Raw genomic sequence first — 18,755 nt, forward strand, 5'->3', positions numbered from 1 at the left:
AATATGGGGATAATTAATAACAGTACCTACTTTAGATGGTTGTTGTCAGAATCAAATGAGCTAACATATCCTTGGCAAACCTACATTATATAAGTACTATAGAAATGCAAGTTAGTAATATTATTGGCTTAGTTCAAGGAATACCTCCTGTCAGGCCTTTCATTTTTCTCCCACTTGTTAATGCTGTCTCTCTCTTTCCCTCCTTCCCTCTCTCCCTCTCCCTGCCTCTGTCTCTCCCTCTTTCCTTCTCTCCCTCTTTCCTTCTTTCTCTCTCTCTCTCTTTCACACACACACACACACACACACACACACACACACACACACACACACACACATATACACACACATCCTCTATGCACCTAAGTAGAATGTTACCTGTCTTAGGGCTAGAACTTAAGTTTTGGTGTTTTTTGGTCTCTTTATATCAATACTATAACATATAGTAGGCACTTAATGTGTTTGCTTTGAATTGAATTTAAAGTGTTTTATAAATCTTAAAGTAATCTATAAATATGTACTGTTTTTATTTGGAGGGGCATTAGTGTGGATTTCCTTGCCCCCTTTTTCCAGACCACAGCTGAATCCAGTAGCTTTTAGCCACCCTTCCAGACACCTTTCTAGTCCTTTGCTTCCCAAAGACCGTACCATGTCTTTTGTAGATGGGGGGTTTCCGGTAGATGTTGCTTTCTCCAGCAGCTGCCCATTGATGGGGGAAGAGGTGTTGGGAAGGAGAAAAGGAGGAAAAGGATAAAGAACCACAAGTCAGTTAGTCTGAACAGAGAGGATCTACTTGATCATCTGAACTAAGAGCCCATCATCTCTTTCTCTTGGGGAAATTTTTTCCAAAATCAAATTCCCAACCTTGTCTCAAGTGGCTTTCAAACAAGGAGGGAGACATGGGGGAGGAAGGCAGGGAAGGGAAGAGTAATGGGTTCATCGGAATATGTAAGCCTGGTAGTGGAAAGTACCTTAGGCCCTGGAGGGTGGAGATGGAGGCCCAAGGTATGGAGTGAGCATGCATAGCATGAACCCCATGCAAAATGAATGCATCTGTTAAGCTCCCCCTTGCCCCTTCCCCACAAACACAGCTCATTCCGTTTGAAGCCTGATAATCTGAGTTTATCACTTACATCCCATTCCTACTTCACCCCATGCTGTCCACCAGTGTTGGTTTTGGAGTAGTGGAAATGTATGGATTTGATGGGGCTGAGAAGGTTCTTAAGGAGAACAGGGAGGGATAGGCCCAGTGGTGTGCTGATATATAGTTAACAATTGGCTCTGACAATGGGACTCACTTTTAAGTTTGATCTTTATTATTATGAACATATTCTCCATCATTTCCTTAAATCTAGATCTCTAGCCAATCAACAAAACAGTAAGTCAAACCCTGATTTATAGTATTTGCCAATTCCTGAGGTATAAATGCTCACACTGAAATTTTAACAACAGGCCTTTGTGAGCTAGTAAAAGCCGGCTCTAGCACACCCCTGGATAGGCCTGTGCCAAGTTCTGAGATGGAGAAAGGGAGGCAAGTGGTTAGTAAGTGAGGTTACTCTTGAGCTTTCCACATGAACTATGCTTGAGAGCTGAGGAAGATGACCTGAGTCTGGAGGGCTTCTCTCCCACAGTTCTAGAACAAAGCCATGAATGTACAGGAGCTTGTCCAAGACTACTGGGTGCCAAGCTTCCCAGAGATATGGACACAGAGAAAGATGGCAGCCAGTGGGAGGCCAAGCTTCTTAGAGCTGGAAGGGACTTCAGAGGGCTTCTAGTCCAACCTCTTTCCTGATGCATCTGGGTATCTTTCTATGGCATTCATCACAGCGTATCATCTATCCCCAGCTTCAGTTCTTCCTGTCACAGGTTATTGCCTCCTAAGGATATTGGTTCTATGATATAACAACTCTCCTTTTCAGGAAATTCTTCTTGGTGAACTGAAATCTCCTTACCTACAAGTGATATTTATTATTGCTATCTCTGCCTTCAAGGGCCCCAGAGAATGCTGCTTTCACAGGATATCCCTACAGAGAGAGTCAGTGATCTCTATCCTGTTTTCACTTCTCTTGGCTAGATATTCCCAAACGGTTTAGCTATTCTTCCTGTGATATTGTCTGTAGTGACTTCCCTGTCCTAACGAAATTGGCTGTGCCAAGGGTGAACACTGACGATGTCATAAATGAGTTTAAGGTGAGAGAATAGGGTAATATGGGTCATTCCCAGGCCCGGTTAAGAGGAAGGTTTCCTTGGCTTGGCACAGCTCCTGCCAGGTAAACACAGCATCTCACGAAGACCCCACGGAACATGCACACGGGCCAAGACTCCCGAAGCTCGCCTACCTGGAACATGAAAGTGCTTGGGAGCTTGGTAAGAGGTTGGAGTGGAGGACCTCACATCTAACTGGCTATGGTAGGGTGAGCTCCGCCCACTCTCTGCACCTGGAGGGCCGGAGCCCAGGAGAGCCGCAAGGGTCACAGAAGAAAGGAAAGGCACAGAGAGAAGGGAACAGGCATTAGGTCAGCAGGTGGTTAGATAAGCAGTGAACTGGTTGTGGGAGATATAGGCATGGTGACAGCAGAAATGGTGAGGACATTCCTTGGGGAGCATACAAAGGCATTTCTTTTCCCCAAGTCTAGCTGCAGAGCATGAAAGCATGATTTCTCTCCCATGCATGTTGTCCAGGGAAATAGGTCTGATTGTTTCCTTGTATAGGCCGATGACCCTAGTCATGCTCACAGTGGAGGAGGCATCAACTGTGAGAGGTGGCTAAGGCTTCCAGCCCCCCATCCCCCTGGTCACCACCCCCTCCTCATCCCCATCCCTAAGGTCTTCAATGCCGAATATATGCAGGTCTGTGAATTACAATGAATTCTAATTTATTGCACTATTATTGTTATAGATGACAAGCTGTGTCACCTTGAAGGAGGGCCACATGACCCAGACAATGAGGCAGTGAGGATGCCAAGAAACCTGAAAGTGGGGCGTACTCTCAAATGGCAGAAATTTGTACTATAGATTTAAAAACAGGGGAACAGATGAAGGCCCAAAGAAGCAGGAGTCTGGATATAGTCAGAAGCTGTGAGGGAGAGATCACGGAAAGAGAACTGCTGTTTCAAGCCAAAAGGAATGTTGGTCTGAGGTTGTGGGTTCATAGCTTCTGGTTATGCCTCTTCAGGTCTACCTGGAGTCCCCTGGCAAGACTAGACAGATATTTAGCTTAGGCCTAGACAGATATATTTTTTGTGAACCATTCAATTACTGTACTTGGCGAGTTAATTGCGTGTAGCACTCACTGTATGCTTCACTCCAGGTATTCAGACCCAATTGATAGGCTTGGCTTTGCCCTCAAATTCAGTTTGTATTAAACCTGAATACAGCCCGAATATAATATGTATATGTGTGTGTATATATATATATATATATATATATACACATATAATGTAAACCTGAATATGTCTCAGAATCAGATAGGACCTCAGAAGATATTCAGCTGAGTGCCAAAATCATGAGGGAGCCCCCTCCAACATGCTTAACGAATGGTCACACGGTCTCCACTTGAAGACCTAATAAGAACTCATTTCCCTTATGTGAATGCCAAATTGTAGTAAATAATAAGGGACTATATTTGATTGGTGATAGATAACTAAAGATCAGGCAGTTATCTTATTTCTTCTGTCTTTCCCTCCTTCCTCTATACTTCCCTTCCTCCCTCTCTTCCCTTCAGCCTCCCCTTCCCCCCTTTCTTTTTTTTCTTTTTCTAAATCACTCAGGGTGAGTTAATGATGTTTCAAGTGAAATATTCTTTATTTTCTTTTATTTTAAAGAACTGAAGTGACTTGCCCAACATCACACAGGGAATAAGTGGTTGAGCCAGGATTCAAACTCAAGTCTTTGGACTTTAGATTCAAAATCCCACCAAGTTCAGTACTCTGTTCATTCTATTCCACTGCCTACCTTTGTTTTTTTCCCCTAGCTGATAAACCCTTTTACGAAGCATGCTTGGGCCAGAAAATGTGTGTTATAGGAAATGACAAGGGCAGAAGGGCAGATCCTAGAATCAGGGTACTTTGATCTGGTAGCAGAGATTTGGGGACATAGGGCCAATGAATAGAACATGGAGCTTCCAATTCTCTAGAAGTAAGGATTTAAAGTGTCAGTCCTCAAATGAGATTACAATGCAAGAAAACATGATGAAAAGAGGACTAGATTTATAATCAGAATACTTGAATTCAAATTCTGATTTGCTATCTACTAATGGTGTCACCTTAGGCAAATCATTGTCTATCTCTGAGCCTCAGTTTTCTCCTCTGTAAAATGAGGGGGTTGGATTAAATGAATTTGAAAGTTCCTTTCATTTCTATACCTTGTGACTAAGAAAAATATGATGAATTTTCCCAATTTCCCAATGAGATGTCTTTTTAGGGAATCCATTTTTCAGTAGGTTCTCCCTGGGGTTAGGAAGACTTGGGTTTAACTCTGAGCCATGGACCTAAAGCAGATCATTTAGACCTATCACCTTATTTTACAGATGGGAAAACTGAGGCCCAGAGAAGATAATTAGCTTCCCTTAGGACATATAGCAGATCCTGTGTGATTCAAACCTACATACCCTAGCTTTCAGGGCAAAGACCTTTCCATCCAGTGAGATCAGGCTTAAACTGCCAAATTATTTTAAACACAGACATGTCCTTCCTTCCAGCAACCAAGACCCTCAAAAGACAAAGCTGTGAATGAGATTAGCAGAGATTCAGGAAGCAATTCGTTGTGGGCAGTCTGTCTTAAGTCTTGTGAAGGCATTTCCTGAAGTTCACCACCTTTGCTCTGGGGCCTTATCCATCTTACCTGAGCGATAATAATGGTGGGGTGATCGGGGAAAGGTAGGAGACATGCCCTGCCGGCTGTAAGTTGGAGAATCAATGTATCCTGGGCTAGAGGCACGCCTCTGTCGGAGATCAAGACTCTCAAAGATGTCCTATAGAGAAGAGAAAAAGAGCTATTACCTGGAAGTATGACCAGAAAAGTATGACCACCAACACCCATGGAGAGCAGATGCTTTGTCCAATGATCTACCCTAGGTGAGAAATAGGGAAGGATAGAAGAACTTTCCATATCTAAGTTCTTCATGAGGCTTCCAATCAGGGAAAAAGTTACCCATAGTTTGATACCGACAGGGCATGGTACAAGGTCTTCCTTGGTCACTTATGGGCAGCTGTGAGGGTATAACATGGGACCTTGATAACCTTTTCTCTAAAATAACCCCTGGAGGGGTGGAGCCAAGATGGTGGCTTAGTAGAAGCAACTAATCTAAAAGAACTACTGGTATCTTTCATCAGTGACCATGGAAAAATGGGATTATGCTAGTGCATTCTGAAGTTGAAACAATCTATATTCATCTGGTAAGAATGGGCATGTTAGGGAATCCAAAAATCATTGGCCCTCTTCAATCTGCTCCCACCCCAGCTTGGGGGAAGTAGGAAATTTTTCTGGCTCTAATAAGTGGAAATATAGATCAGAATAAGATTGTGGAGGGTCTTGGATTCCTAGCTAAGTTTTTTTAGATTTTAGGTAATAATAGGTAGTGTCAAACTAGAGAAGCTGCTTTAGAAAAAATTTAATAAGGATTTTATTTGGACAGATCAAAAGACTCACCAGCTGGGGTCACACATATACTGGTTGGAAAGAAGAATGCAAGAGGTCTAAGAGGTAGGGGAGCTGTCTGCCACTTAAAAGCCATATATAGTGTTGGGTCTTTCCTGCATTTTATGGAATTACCTGGGAATATGGAGATAAGGTTCCCATCGACTTAGGAGAAATGCAGTAATGTATATCCAGGCAGCAAAGACAGGAGGAAAGAGACATAAAGAATGGGGAACATTGAGAATATATGTCTCAGAAAAGAAAGTGCTTTATCTTTTCCTCAGGCCTCACCCATCCTTCTTAGGCAGAAGCTCTCTTATGAAGTTGGGTCCTAAACCCTTAATTCCCATCCCCTGCACTGGTGAGAGGAATCTTCTTTGCATGACATTCAAGGCCCTCTACCAACTGGCTTCCTGCCAGATTGTCCCACTGTAATGTTACATAGTTTTCGTTCACATCCTACACTCCAGTCAAGATGGACTGTTTGCTATTCTCTGGTTTCATCTTCATTTCCTCTTCTGCCACTGTACACCTACCCAAGCCATTCCCCAATGTACCCCTTCCTCATGAGCTTCTCAAATCCTTCTCCTCTTTCAAGGGCCATCTTGTGTTATCACCTCTTTTATGAAGGCTTTCCTGATTCCCCCCAGCTGACAGTATTCTCTCTCAAACATTCCAAGAGTATTTGATCGGATCTTTCCTTTATTTACTTATTCATTCATTCATTCATTCATTTTAGAATATTTTTCCATGGTTACATAATGTATGTTTTTTCCCCTTACCTCCTCCAATAGCCAATGAGCAACTCCACTGGGTTTTACATGTGTCATTGATCAAAACCTATTTCCATATTATTAATATTTGCACTAGGGTGATTGTTGGCTATTGGATCATGTCCCCATTGACCCATGTGATCAAGCAGTTGTTTTTCTTCTAAGTTTCTACTCCCACAGTTCTTCCTCTGAATGTGAATAGCATTCTTTCTCATAAGTCCCTTAGAATTGTCCTAGATAATTTTACTGCTGCTAGTAGAGAAGTCCATTACATTTGATTGTGCCACAGTGCATCAGTCTCTCTGTACAATGTTCTGCTTCTTTCACTCTGCATCAATTCCTAGAGGTCATTCCAATTCACATGGAATCCCTACAATTCATTTTTCCTTTTAGCACAACAGATCTATCACCAACAGATACCACAATTTGTTCAGCCATTCCCCAATCAAAGGGCATCCCATCATTTTCCAATTTTTTTCCAACACAAAGAGCATGGCTATAAGTATTTTTGTACAAGTATTTTTCCTTATTATCTCTTTGGGATATAAACCCAGTCAGCAGTGGTATGGCTAGACCAAAGGGCAGGCAGTCTTTTAGCGCCCTTTGGGTATAGTTCCAAATGGCCATCCAGAATGGTTGTATCAATTCACAACTCTACCAGCAATGCATTAGTGTCCCAATTTTGCCACATCCTCTCCAACATTTATTACTTTCCTTTGCTGTCATATTGGCTAATCTGCTAGGTATGAGGTGGTACCTCAGAGTTATTTTGATTTGCATTTCTCTAATTGTGAGATTCAGAATACTTTTTCATGTGTTTATTGATAGTTTTGATTTCTTTATGTGAAAATTGCCTGTTCATGTTGTGAAGATTTGATTTAGCTACCTCCTGATTGTAACAATGCGGATACATAGTCTAACAAGGTCAGGAATGTCTGCACCTGTACTTAAGAATTAAGTATCTAGGAGGATGGCCTTTGATAGACATATGCAGAAACAGCTGACAGACCCCTGGGCTGTTCTAAGTCAAGCTAAGCTACCATTAGTACAGATAAGACGCAAGAAAGTGATGTAAAACCATTTATATAGGGTGCATCACTTCCTCTCTTCGTTGTCTTTCCCTGGAGAGGTGGATCTGGCTGGTGACTTCCTGTGAGCAGGCCAGGGCACCAGTTCAATCTCGAACTCGAGCCTGGAGGAGCTCCCTCAGACAGCTTCCTTGAGACGGTCTCGTGGTGAGTGATAAGACTGACTTCCTTTTCCTTTGGCACTCAGAGGAGGCCCCCTTGGCCAAGGCCTTTAACTCCTGCCTGGTTCAACCTGAGCCAGAGCATTTTAAATTGACTCTTTCCTCTCTCTCTCTCTCTCTCTCTCTCTCTTTCTCTCTCTCTCTCTCTCTCTTCTCCTTAATTCCTTTCCTCTATATTAATTAAAATCACCATAATTTCCAGCTGACTTGGGTATTTTATTATTTGGGATATCCCATGGCGACAAATAATTAATTTAGATTTAAAATCACAACTATAAAATTATGTCCCTTGCCCATTTATCAATTGAGGAGTAGCTTGATTTTTTGTACAATTGATTTAGCTGCTTATAAATGTGAGAAATCAGACCTTTATCAGAGATTTGTGTTATAAAGATTTTTTTCCCAATTTGTTGCTTCTCTTCTAATTTTGGTTGCATTGGTCTTGTTTGTACAACCCCTTTTTAATTTAATGTAATCAAAATTATTCATTTTATATTTTGTAATATTTTCTTACTCTTGCTTGGTCTTAAATTCTTTACTTTCCCATAGATCTGACAGGTATACTATTCTATATTCACTTAATTTATTTATAGTTGCCTTCTTTATATTTGTCATTTACCCATTCTGAATTTATCTTGGTGTAGGGTATGAGATCTAAAACCTAATCTCTCCTGTACTGTTTTTTCATTTTTGGATCTTTCCTTTGCCCAAATATCACATTCTACCTTAGATTATACTCATTTATATACATATCTTGTTTCCTGTAGTAGACTGTCTGTTCCTAAAGGCAGGCACTTGTCTAGATCAGTTTTTCACCTTTGTAATCCCTTTAATAACCCAACAGAGAACTCTGTACATAATGCCTACTTAACCAATGTTTATTGATTGAATCAAGCCAGATCATATTTTTTTGTATACATGTACCTCACCTCACTAGATTATAAGCTCTATAAATGCCATCCCATTCCCTATACCCCCTTCTATCTCCAGCTTAGCCTAGCATGAAATCTTGTACAGACTTCAAATACATCATCAGAGGGTTGGTCTGTCATATTACCAGTAATTAATATTTGGAGAACTGAATTGAAACAATTGAGAGGTCTCTATGAATGACTCTGGGGTTTTATTTGCCTTTAACTATTATAATCTAGTGCATTTGGTGCTGGATTTAGAAATGGAAGGACCTCAGAGATTGTCAAATCCAATCTGATCACTTTACCTATGAAGAAATTAAGGTCTCAAGATGTTTAGCTGCTTGATATCATGAAGGGAGGGAGTATCAGAACTAGGATTTCAATTTAGATCTTTTAATTCAGATTCAATTTTCTTGCTGTGTTGAATTGTTTCCCTAGGTGTGTTAATCAAGTGAAAACTTCATTTGGGGAGAAATCAAGATCAATCCATTCCTCAATGTACCTTCTAACTGATTATCAGATCTTCCCTGACCCCAGTTTCAGTCATGGGCCACTCTGTGAGTTGGATGGCTCCTGAGAGGACACCTGGGTTTTCTTGTGATATACAGGCCCTTTCAACATAGAGATGGTCATTCTTTGAATTCTTTTACAGGTAATGTTCCCCTCACGTTCTAGGAACAACTGTGTAATGAATGAGGTGTCAAATCTAGGTCCAAGGATAAGCTGTCCCTGAGCTGTCAAGCTTGGATTTTTTAGTTTCCTATTAATGTATTTTTTATTTTTTCAAATTTCATGACTAATGTTATTTTAAATTTTGACTTTTTTAGAACATTGGCATACTTGTCAGAATATTGTCTGAACTCATGGGACAATAAGATAAGTAGCCTACCTGCTCATAAATTAGAATAATCAAATCCATCAAATAACTTTTCAGTAAACATCACAGGAAAAGGAAAAGACAATGTGAAATTCCTTCTCTAGGGCTGGGTTATTTTTTGGTATTTGATTCTCTTAGGCACTACTAGTTTTAGCTTCCTATTTAGGGAAATCAGTCAGTCCTTGGGTGGGCCATTTAGGGCGAGGTACTACTTGCCTTATTTAGCCAATCTGCTCTGGAGACTTTCTAAGACTTCAGGCTGAAGGCCTAGCATATCCCTTGATATGAAATGGCCACCCTCAAATCAAGAATCTTAATAGGAGGCAGTGAGGTGGCTCAGTGGACAGAGAGCCACATGATCCCGGGTTCAAATCTGTCCTCAGATTTGATTCTAACCCTGTAACCCTGGGCAAGTAATTTAACTCCAATCACTAACCCTTACCTCTCTTCCCTCTTGGAAATTATACTTAGTATAGATTTTAAGATGAAAGGTAAAGGTTAAAAAAAAAAGAATCTTAATAAGCTGGGGATCTTGGATATTCATTTCTAGACAAGATCACTTTAGGGACCAGACCGATCAGTCAAGTTCTCATGTAAGGAGTGCTTAAATATTCCTTATTTGAGAGTCATCCAATTGAGGATGGGGTGGGAACATGGGACCATAGGATCTCAGGATGTAGAGCTAGAAGACAACTGAGGGATCATAAACCCTTCCAGTTCCACATATATAATTCTATGATTCTTCTATTAGGCTCCTGAAAATTCTGTCCAGTGTAACTAGTTCTGTGCTCTAGGGCTAACCAGAACTCTAATCCTTTTTCTACATGGACCATCTCAGAGTGACCAAGAGTCTAATTTAACCTTTTCCAGATTATTCCTGTTAAGAGAGATAATTGATCTACTTTCTCATTCTTCAAGGCCACCTTAGGCATTCCACCTAATTCAACATTCTCTCAAGTGACAGAGGTCCTCTAGTCTGAAATATCCTTGCCTCTTCTCTTTTTCTCTTCCTCTTCCCACTTTCCCTCCAGTCTAATTCCTAGAATTAGTTGTCTTTGCTTGTGCGAATTTTTTTTACTCATTTTTTACTCAATTTATTCATAGCCAAAGCTTTGTTACTTTGAGAGTCATTGGCTGGTTTGCTTCTTCTACAAAAACCTCCAGTTCTCTCCAAAGTAGTTACAATGTACTGAGATAGGAAGAAATGTGAAATGGCTGGGAAAGCATATTGAAGACTGGTTATAAAAGGCTTTAAATGCTGAGCTGAGAACTGTGTATTGTATCTAAGCTACCAATAACCTCTTAATTGCTAAATTCAATGTTTTTTCCCCCATCAATTCTGCTCTTTCTTAACCTCTTTGCAGCATTTGACACCGATGATCTTCTGTTGGAGAGTTTTTACTTTCAGTTTTATGATTTTTTTCATGGCTTTCTGACATCACACTCTCTTAGTTATCTTCTTAGATTCATCTCAGTTGCCCTAGTTGGCTGCTTATCCATGTTAGTAGGACTAAAGGTGGGTATTCCACAAGGCTCTGCCCTGGACCTCTCTTTCTGTTCAACTAAATTACTTGGTGATCCCATCAGATCTTCTGGGCTGAAGTATCATCTCTATGCAGATGATTCCAAGATCTATTTAAACAATCCTAATTTATCTGCTCAGCTAGTCCTGATATCTTGGACTGGGTATCCCAGAGATAGCTCACACTCCACAAATCCAAAAGAGAATGTATCTTTGCCCTCAGACTTCCTCTCTTGTGAATTGTTATATTATTGTCAAGAGCACCATCTTCCTCCCAGTCACCCTAGTGTCCTCTTCAACTCTTCACTATCATCTCCTATGTGCAATCTGTTGCCAAGTCTTTTGTTTGTACTTTCATGACACCTTGTACATACATTCCCTTTTCCCTACGCACATAATCACAACACTAGTCCAAGCTAGGCCCTTATCAGATGCTACAGAGACTACTGCAGCAATCTTCTCAACATTCTCCCTTCCTAGAGTCTTCCCTCACTCCAATCCATCTTCATTTAGGCATCAAGGGGATTTTCCTAAAGTATAGGTCTTACCATGCCACTCTCATCCTTGCCTAATGGATAACCACTTGCTTCTTCTGACCTTTCAGAGCAAACACAAATTTCTCTATTTGGCATTTTAAGTTATTCATTATCAAGTCCTGTGTTGGTGAACCTATGGCATGAGTGCTGGGGTGGTGGTGGTGGTGGGGCTGCTCCCTTCCCCCTCTCCATTGCACCTCAGCATATTTCTCCCATCATCCACCCCTTTGCCCAGCAGCCCAATGGGAGTGCTTCCTCCCTCCCCTGTCTGGAGTAAGGGGGTGCTCACATGTGACATGAGGGTTATTGTCTGAGCACTCTAAAAGGTTCACCATCACTGCTCTAGCCTCTTCTTATGTCTACAGTCTTCCTACACTTTACTTTCTTCTGTGCCCTTTATGGACCAGCTACATTGACCTGTTTGCAGTTTTTCTAACATGATCTTTCATCTCTCATCTCCATGTCTTAAGAGCACTAGCTGTTCTTGGAAAACTTTCCTGCCTCACCTCCATCTCTTTGTTTTCCTGACTTACTTCAGGACTCAGCTCAAAGCCCAACTGGTCCCCATTGTGTTACCTCACCTCATAGATTTTCTTTTTTTCCCTCTTAGTTTTCTTGTTATTATCATGCAAAACACACTTCCATATTCATCCTTATAATAAGAGCACATTCATACAAGGCAGAACCCCAAAATAAAATCATAAATTCACAGGTGGGAAAGATAGTATGCTACTTCATAGTTTCTCAAAATTTTTCATTATTTTCATTATTACGGGTATACAACAAATTAATATTTATTCATTAATTCATTTATTCATTCACTCATTTATGAGGCACAGGCCTTACTATATCATGTCCCTGTTCAAAAATCTTCATTGATTCCCCATTGCCTCTAGAGTAAAATATAAACTTATTAGCCTGACATTTAACACTCTCCTCAGCCTGGTTCCTACTATTTTATTTTCTATTCTGACAATATTTTATACTAATCTCCTTCATGAACTGCATGATCCAGCCAAACTGAACTTCCAGCTATTTCCTGAATTTATTATTCATTCTGTTCCACTGTGCTGTCACCCATGATGAAGTGTGTCCCTTCCTCATTTCGGCTTCTCAGAACTCATCTTCTTTCTAGGCCCAGTTCAGGTGCTATAGCCTATAGAAAATTGTTTCTGATTCCCCTGGTCATTAATGACCTCTCTCTTCTCAAATTATCTTTTATTTATTTGTCTATGTACCCGTTATGTGCCGACTCCCCATAACAGTACAAACTCCTTGAGGTTAGAAATGCTTTTGTCATTGTAACTATTGTTGTATGCCCAGTACATAGCACAGTACATTATACTTGGTAGGTAATTGATAAAGTTTGTTATTACTTTTATTGACTTAAAGTAACTTGTCCAAGGTCACTCACATAGATTGTGGCAGAATGAGGATTCAAATCCAGGTTTCCCAGTTCCCAGGTTCACATATTTTCTGGTACACAAATATTGCTGTCCCACTCCAGATACCAAGAGCATTATAAGAGTTAGCATTCCTAAGGCATTAAACAGCAGAGTTGGGACTTGAGCCTACCTCGGTCTCCAAACCCAATGTACTTACTATATACAGCTCTATCAGATCATCTTAACAATCCCTCCCTGCCCCCTTAAAGAGGTGAGATGGAATACCTCCCCATAGCTATATCTTTCCAGCATCTCGTCGGACGTGTATCTGTGATAGGGTTCATAGGAAATGAGGTCTGGGCGCTGGACCTCATAGATGGACTTAATCTTGGGAAGAGCTGCCAGGTCTTTGTAATTAAGGATCTCATTATCCACTTTGGCCTAGGGGAGAGAGAGACAGAGAGACAGAGAGACAGAGACAGGAAAAGAGAAAGAAGGTAAAAGGTAAAAGGAAAATTGAGTGCTTATAGCAGAGAGGAGGCGAGGACTCTGGCTCACACTGAAGTCTTAAGAGATAAAAAAGCCCAGGAATATTTCCAACTACAGACTCCCCAGAGATAGAAGATGGCTGAGCAGAATCCCAAAATTCCAGAGTTAGACACGTAGATATGACTTTATAACACAGAATGTCAGAGCTAGAAGGGACTTTGGGACAGAGAATAAATAATAACAAATCAGGAAACTAAGTCTTAAGAGTGAGGATGAAGCACACTTTCATCCTTTTAACAAAGAAGTGGTGGACCCTCTAGGTGCGGAATGAGGCATGCATTTTCAGATCTGTCCAATGTGTTGACAACTTGTACTGTATGCATTTGTTATATGGAAGGGTCCTCTGCTGGGAGGAAGGGGATGGGCCATTGGAATATGATAAAAATATTTAAAAAGAAAGGCTATCAATAGAAATTAAAGAGAATTAAATCTAATAAATAAATAAATAAAATAGAATTAAAGAGAAAAAAAAGAATCCAAGGCTCAAGAAGATAATTGTATATAGGGTACATTTGGGAAAGAGAGTGGACAAATATGTGTTCAGGCATGGTGGAATGCTTATATTCTAGAAATTTGGGTAAACTGAAACTCAGAGATTCCCTTAGGAACTGTTAGAGTGTATTACATTCTTGCCCACCGGAGATTTACTGGCATGGTCCTTTTTTCCCCAGCTACCACGAGTTTGAATTACTTTGAGTCCTTAAAACAAACTTGGATAGCCCAAAGAATAAGAGGATAGATTTATATTTGGGATATCTTTGCAGCAATATCTTTACTCTATCTTACCTTGTGGCATCTTATCCCCTGGCTTGGTCCCCACATTTATATCCTGCTCCAAAAACTCATTTCCTCTTCTCCCAAATGTTCTTAACCAAAAAGTTCTAAGAGTTCAAACTAAAAGGGACTTTAGAGACCATATAGTTCAATTCCCTCATTTTCTAGGTGGAAAAATGGAGACTCAGGGACAGGAAATGATTTGTTCAGCATTAGACTTATAAGCTCCTTGAGAATAGCAGCTTTGTATATGTATCTCCAGGGCCTGGCACATAGCAAGCATTTAATAAATACCTATTTACTGATGGATTGCTTGATAGTAAGTTTATCTCTTCCTGGCCTTTGTGGTGTGTATGAATTTGTCTGCCTTCTTACCAATGATACTGTCATTGTTCTCAGCCCCTCCTCCCAGTTGGCATCCTTGGAGTCCTCTTTACCTCCATTCTTTCTCTTTAGAACACCTAAACCAAAGCCCTTGGAGAGACAGAGGGATTGGTTGGATGTCACATCTGTGCCCTAGAAGGGATACATACGCAGATGACTCTATTAGGGGATCCAATGCTGGAGCCAGGTGGGGAGATGGAAGTCTCAGATGTCCTCCTGTGCTGTGTGGAGAAGAAAGAAGGGTAAGTACTTTTGAATCTAGAGCAGAGAGATGCTAATGCTAGATCAATGGTCTTCAAAGTGATACACTATGATATAATTTCAAGCGGTATGTGATCAAACAACTAGCTGGAGGGTAGGAAGATGGATTGTACCTCAACCCCCCAACCATATTCTTCCATTCTGCCAAGAATGTACTGGTAACCTTTTATAAATGACTCTCTGAAAACAGGATACCTTTTTAAGTTTACACTGTATTATTAATATTTCTCCATTACTTTCTTAGTACCACAGTCAACAAAACACAAGCCCCAATTTGTAGCATTTACTGATTTTCAACATGTAAATGTTAACATTGAAAATTGAAAACATTGACTGTCACTGGCTAATGCAAGGAGATTCTAGCATAGTCTTGTTCTTCCTTTGCATAGTGCAAGCTCCTATCCTTTCCCTTTCTGCCTTGGTGGGCCACTCAGGACAGTTATGTCCCAATGTCTACCCAGTTTGCCACAGCACCTGCACAGGCACCACTGAGAAAATTGTATTCTTGCCCCTATCTCCCTCCCATTCCTCAACCACACATATTTCTTTTCCTCCAGATCTCCTCATAGCTGCAGCAGGAATCTCCTGACTGTGTCTGTACTTTGGAACAGAAGCTGGTGAGTAAAACCTTATTCTCTACCTCTTTTCATATTTAGAGGGAGAGAGCTGCATTGGATGATTTGTAATCTGCATCACAGATCTCATTACACTATCTCTGCCCTCAAAGTCATCCCTCTTAGTAACTTCCCCTTTACTGGCAGGGCACCACTATCTTTCTAGTAACCCAGGTTCAAAATCTAAGTGGCATGGTAAAGACCTCACTCTCACTCAACCCACATAATTAATCATTTGCCAAAATGATTTTGTTCTTTCTATATTTACAACACCTCTCCTTTTCTCTCTACTCACACAGTAACTACTTTTAGTTTAAGCACTGCCTTACTTCTTGCTTGAACTACTGCAATAGCCTTGACTCAAAGTCTTTTCACAGTCCAATAAGCCTCTACACAAAAATGACTTTCCTAAAGCCCAGATCTTTTATATCACTTCTTACTCAACAAACTTTAGTGGCTCCCTATTGAATCTAGGATTAAATATTATTTAATCACTATATTGAATTCTTTTAAAACTTCCATTTTTATATTTTATAATGTAGATTATTAATATAGAATTGTGTCCATATTATTTATAAATAAGCAAATTTACACAATTAAGAATGTATTCAAGAATACTCAGAGACCATTACTTTAGATTCCTAGCTATTTGACAGTCCTTCAGAAAACCCGAGATATTATTAAAAATCCTATGGAGACAGTTTTATATTTTTTCCAGCATTTTCCTGCCATCATCAACTAGTTATTGACATCTCATCCCCATTCTTATCAATAAATGAATATGAATGAGTCAAAATGAAGGCATCTGATTCTTTTGAGTATAATTTAGATTTGTTCATGATATTAATTTATTGTTGTGTGCTTAAGGATATCTTCCTTATGTTAATAAAAAGATCATTGTAGACTTACTCATTGGAGTTAACCTCATGATTTCCAATCAATCAATCAATCAATCACTGATTGATTAATACATTAATTCTACCTAGCAGCAGAAAGAGCTCAAGACTGGGAACCATAAGATCTGGTTTGGGATCCTAGCTCTGCAACATATTAGCTGTAGAATCTTCTCCTTGAGTTTCAATTTACTCATTTCTGAAATGTGGGCAGTAATACTAGCATTACCTACTTTACAAGATGGATTAAGAATAAGAGGAGAAAATAAGCAATGCTTTGTAAATTCTAAAACACCAGCAAGAGACTTCATTGTCATCATCATCATTATTATCACCACCACCTTTACTAATTAGTTAATGCCTATCTCCATATATATTATGTTATATTAAATTATTTTAAATCTGGTAGTAATTCTACACTATACTCATACCTTGTGATGGACTTAATATTTTTTAAAAGTCTGGAATCTAATGAGTAGAGGTAGTCTCTACAGATCCCAATACTTTCACACATGAATAAATGACTTATAAAGTTATTGTGAGCCTAAAAATTTATCCTTAGGTGTCCAACTCTCTGGCAAATTTAGCTAGTCTAGCCTTCAGACAGCAGACACAGGATTCATGGCTGGGTTGTCCAACTTGGTAGAATTTAAGCTGTACTGTTGTTGGCACAGTCTTCAAGAGCCCAGGGTTAACTGTTCTATGATGAGGCACGGGAAGAAATTTTTAGTGAAGATCTTTTTTGAATACACTTCAGTGCTTCTAGGACTCCCTCCATGTATATGAATTGTAGCCTTCTCCATGCCTTAAGAAGAGTGTTTGGATGAGGTTTTGTGGCCCAAAGACTCAATTTTCTGTTGGATTACTTCTTGCTGGTGGGCTTCTCTGGGCTTATAGGCTGGTCCTTGGAAAAGAGACATGTGATTTGTCCCTGAGTGTCTGCAGCTTGGAATCAGCTACATACTAGAATTTGTTCTTCACTAGTAAAACTTTCAAGAACCCCATATCTGTATCATGATGAGGTATCAGAAGAACTAGCAGATACTGTGATAGAGAACTTGACTCTCTCAGGAATCAGGAAAACTCAAGTTTGAAAACTGCCACTTATGAATCTGCACAAATCACTTAACCAACTCAGTCTCAGTCTCTCTATAGGAAAAAAAAAAGGAGAATAATAATACTGTCTATCACATGGATTTGTTGAGAAGGGAAAATGAGAATATATGTAAAGAACTTTGCAATTCCTAAAGCACTTTGTACATATTTGCTGTCATTATTATTGTGGGACTCTGGGCAGATCTTGACTTCAGTTTCCTCATCAATAAAAGGTGGATAATAACAGTGCCTATCTCACAGGTGGTAATAAGGAGCAAATTACATTATATATATATATATATGTACATATATATATACATATATATATCTATATCTATATCTGACATATATATAGTATTTTGAAAATCTTAGAGTACTATATATTATTATTATTAAATATTGCTGTGTTGACGTATATAAGTCAATTAACCTTTCTGCTCAGTTTTCTCATCTATAAAATGAGGATAATAATATCATCTAACTTACAATGTTGTTAGAAAATCCAATGAGTTGTTATTTGTGAGATCCTTTGCAAACTTTATAATACTATATAATTATCACATAATTATGTATATCATTACTATTTAATGAAGGATTTTGTTACATAAAATTATTTAAATGAAATTATATATAATATCATTTCTATTTAGTGGAGGATTTTATGATATACAATCCAAAGCATCTGCTTGAGAATTAACTATAAGTATGGCTCATGAGGTGGCAATAGTTTTAAAATTTCTGAAGAGCATTATGGGTCTGACACCTGCTCCTCCAAGCAGAGAGATTGAGAGAGAAGGATGGGTCCTGTTTGGATGGTAGATACTGGGACAACTCAATCCTCAATAAAGCACCATGGCGGATGTCAGTGTGGAGTTTCCACTGCTGTGACTTTTCCATATAGAACAACTCAGAGAGGCTTGCCTGGGGAGCTCAGAGAAGAACACACAGAATTTGGGGCTAGAAGAGGCCTTTGGGACCATCTAGTTCTATCCTCTCATTTTATAAGAGGAAAAAGATCCAGAGAGGGGGATCATCATAAGGAAAGCAGAACTATGGTTTAGTCTCCTTTCCCTAGATCCAGTGGTCTTCTTTGCCTTAGTCTTTTGATTTGGGGGAGTTGTAGTTGTTTCTGAAATTAGCTACCCTTAACCCCATTCCCCAAAGTAAGTAATATAGAAATAATTTAAAAGGTGGGATATTGTAGAAATCAGCAAGAGAGCCAATTCTAGTGATTCTCAGTGGTCTTGTTGGAGAATTACTGCAGAAGGGTTCCTCTAGTCTCTGTTTAGAGCAAA

The 18,755-nt window shown here is 39.7% G+C and overlaps 1 protein-coding gene and 1 long non-coding RNA gene across 5 annotated transcripts in view; one reads left to right on the plus strand and one right to left on the minus strand.

Annotated features, from left to right (window-relative positions):
• The window catches only part of ABLIM3 (actin binding LIM protein family member 3), a 192,071-nt gene that overhangs the window by 24,173 nt on the left and 149,143 nt on the right, over positions 1-18,755 (minus strand). For 2 of the 4 annotated variants that reach the window (XM_056811602.1, XM_056811601.1), the window contains exons 9-14: positions 14,747-14,818; positions 13,176-13,331; positions 5,770-5,799; positions 4,840-4,969; positions 2,337-2,435; positions 646-696 (exon numbers count right to left, since the gene is read on the minus strand). In XM_056811602.1, coding sequence (XP_056667580.1) covers positions 646-696; positions 2,337-2,435; positions 4,840-4,969; positions 5,770-5,799; positions 13,176-13,331; positions 14,747-14,818 — 538 coding nt within the window. The remainder of the gene's footprint in view (positions 1-645; positions 697-2,336; positions 2,436-4,839; positions 4,970-5,769; positions 5,800-13,175; positions 13,332-14,746; positions 14,819-18,755) is intronic. The other 2 variants (XM_056811603.1, XM_056811604.1) reach the window with 2 other exon arrangements.
• The window catches only part of LOC103095474 (uncharacterized), a 28,546-nt gene continuing 24,105 nt past the window's right edge, over positions 14,315-18,755 (plus strand). Inside the window, exons 1-2 of the long non-coding RNA XR_457889.3 lie at positions 14,315-14,839; positions 15,416-15,475. This is a non-coding gene — a long non-coding RNA (uncharacterized LOC103095474). The remainder of the gene's footprint in view (positions 14,840-15,415; positions 15,476-18,755) is intronic.

Source organism: Monodelphis domestica, chromosome 1 (genome assembly GCF_027887165.1).
Source record: "Monodelphis domestica isolate mMonDom1 chromosome 1, mMonDom1.pri, whole genome shotgun sequence".
Classification (NCBI taxonomy): Eukaryota; Metazoa; Chordata; class Mammalia; order Didelphimorphia; family Didelphidae; genus Monodelphis; species Monodelphis domestica.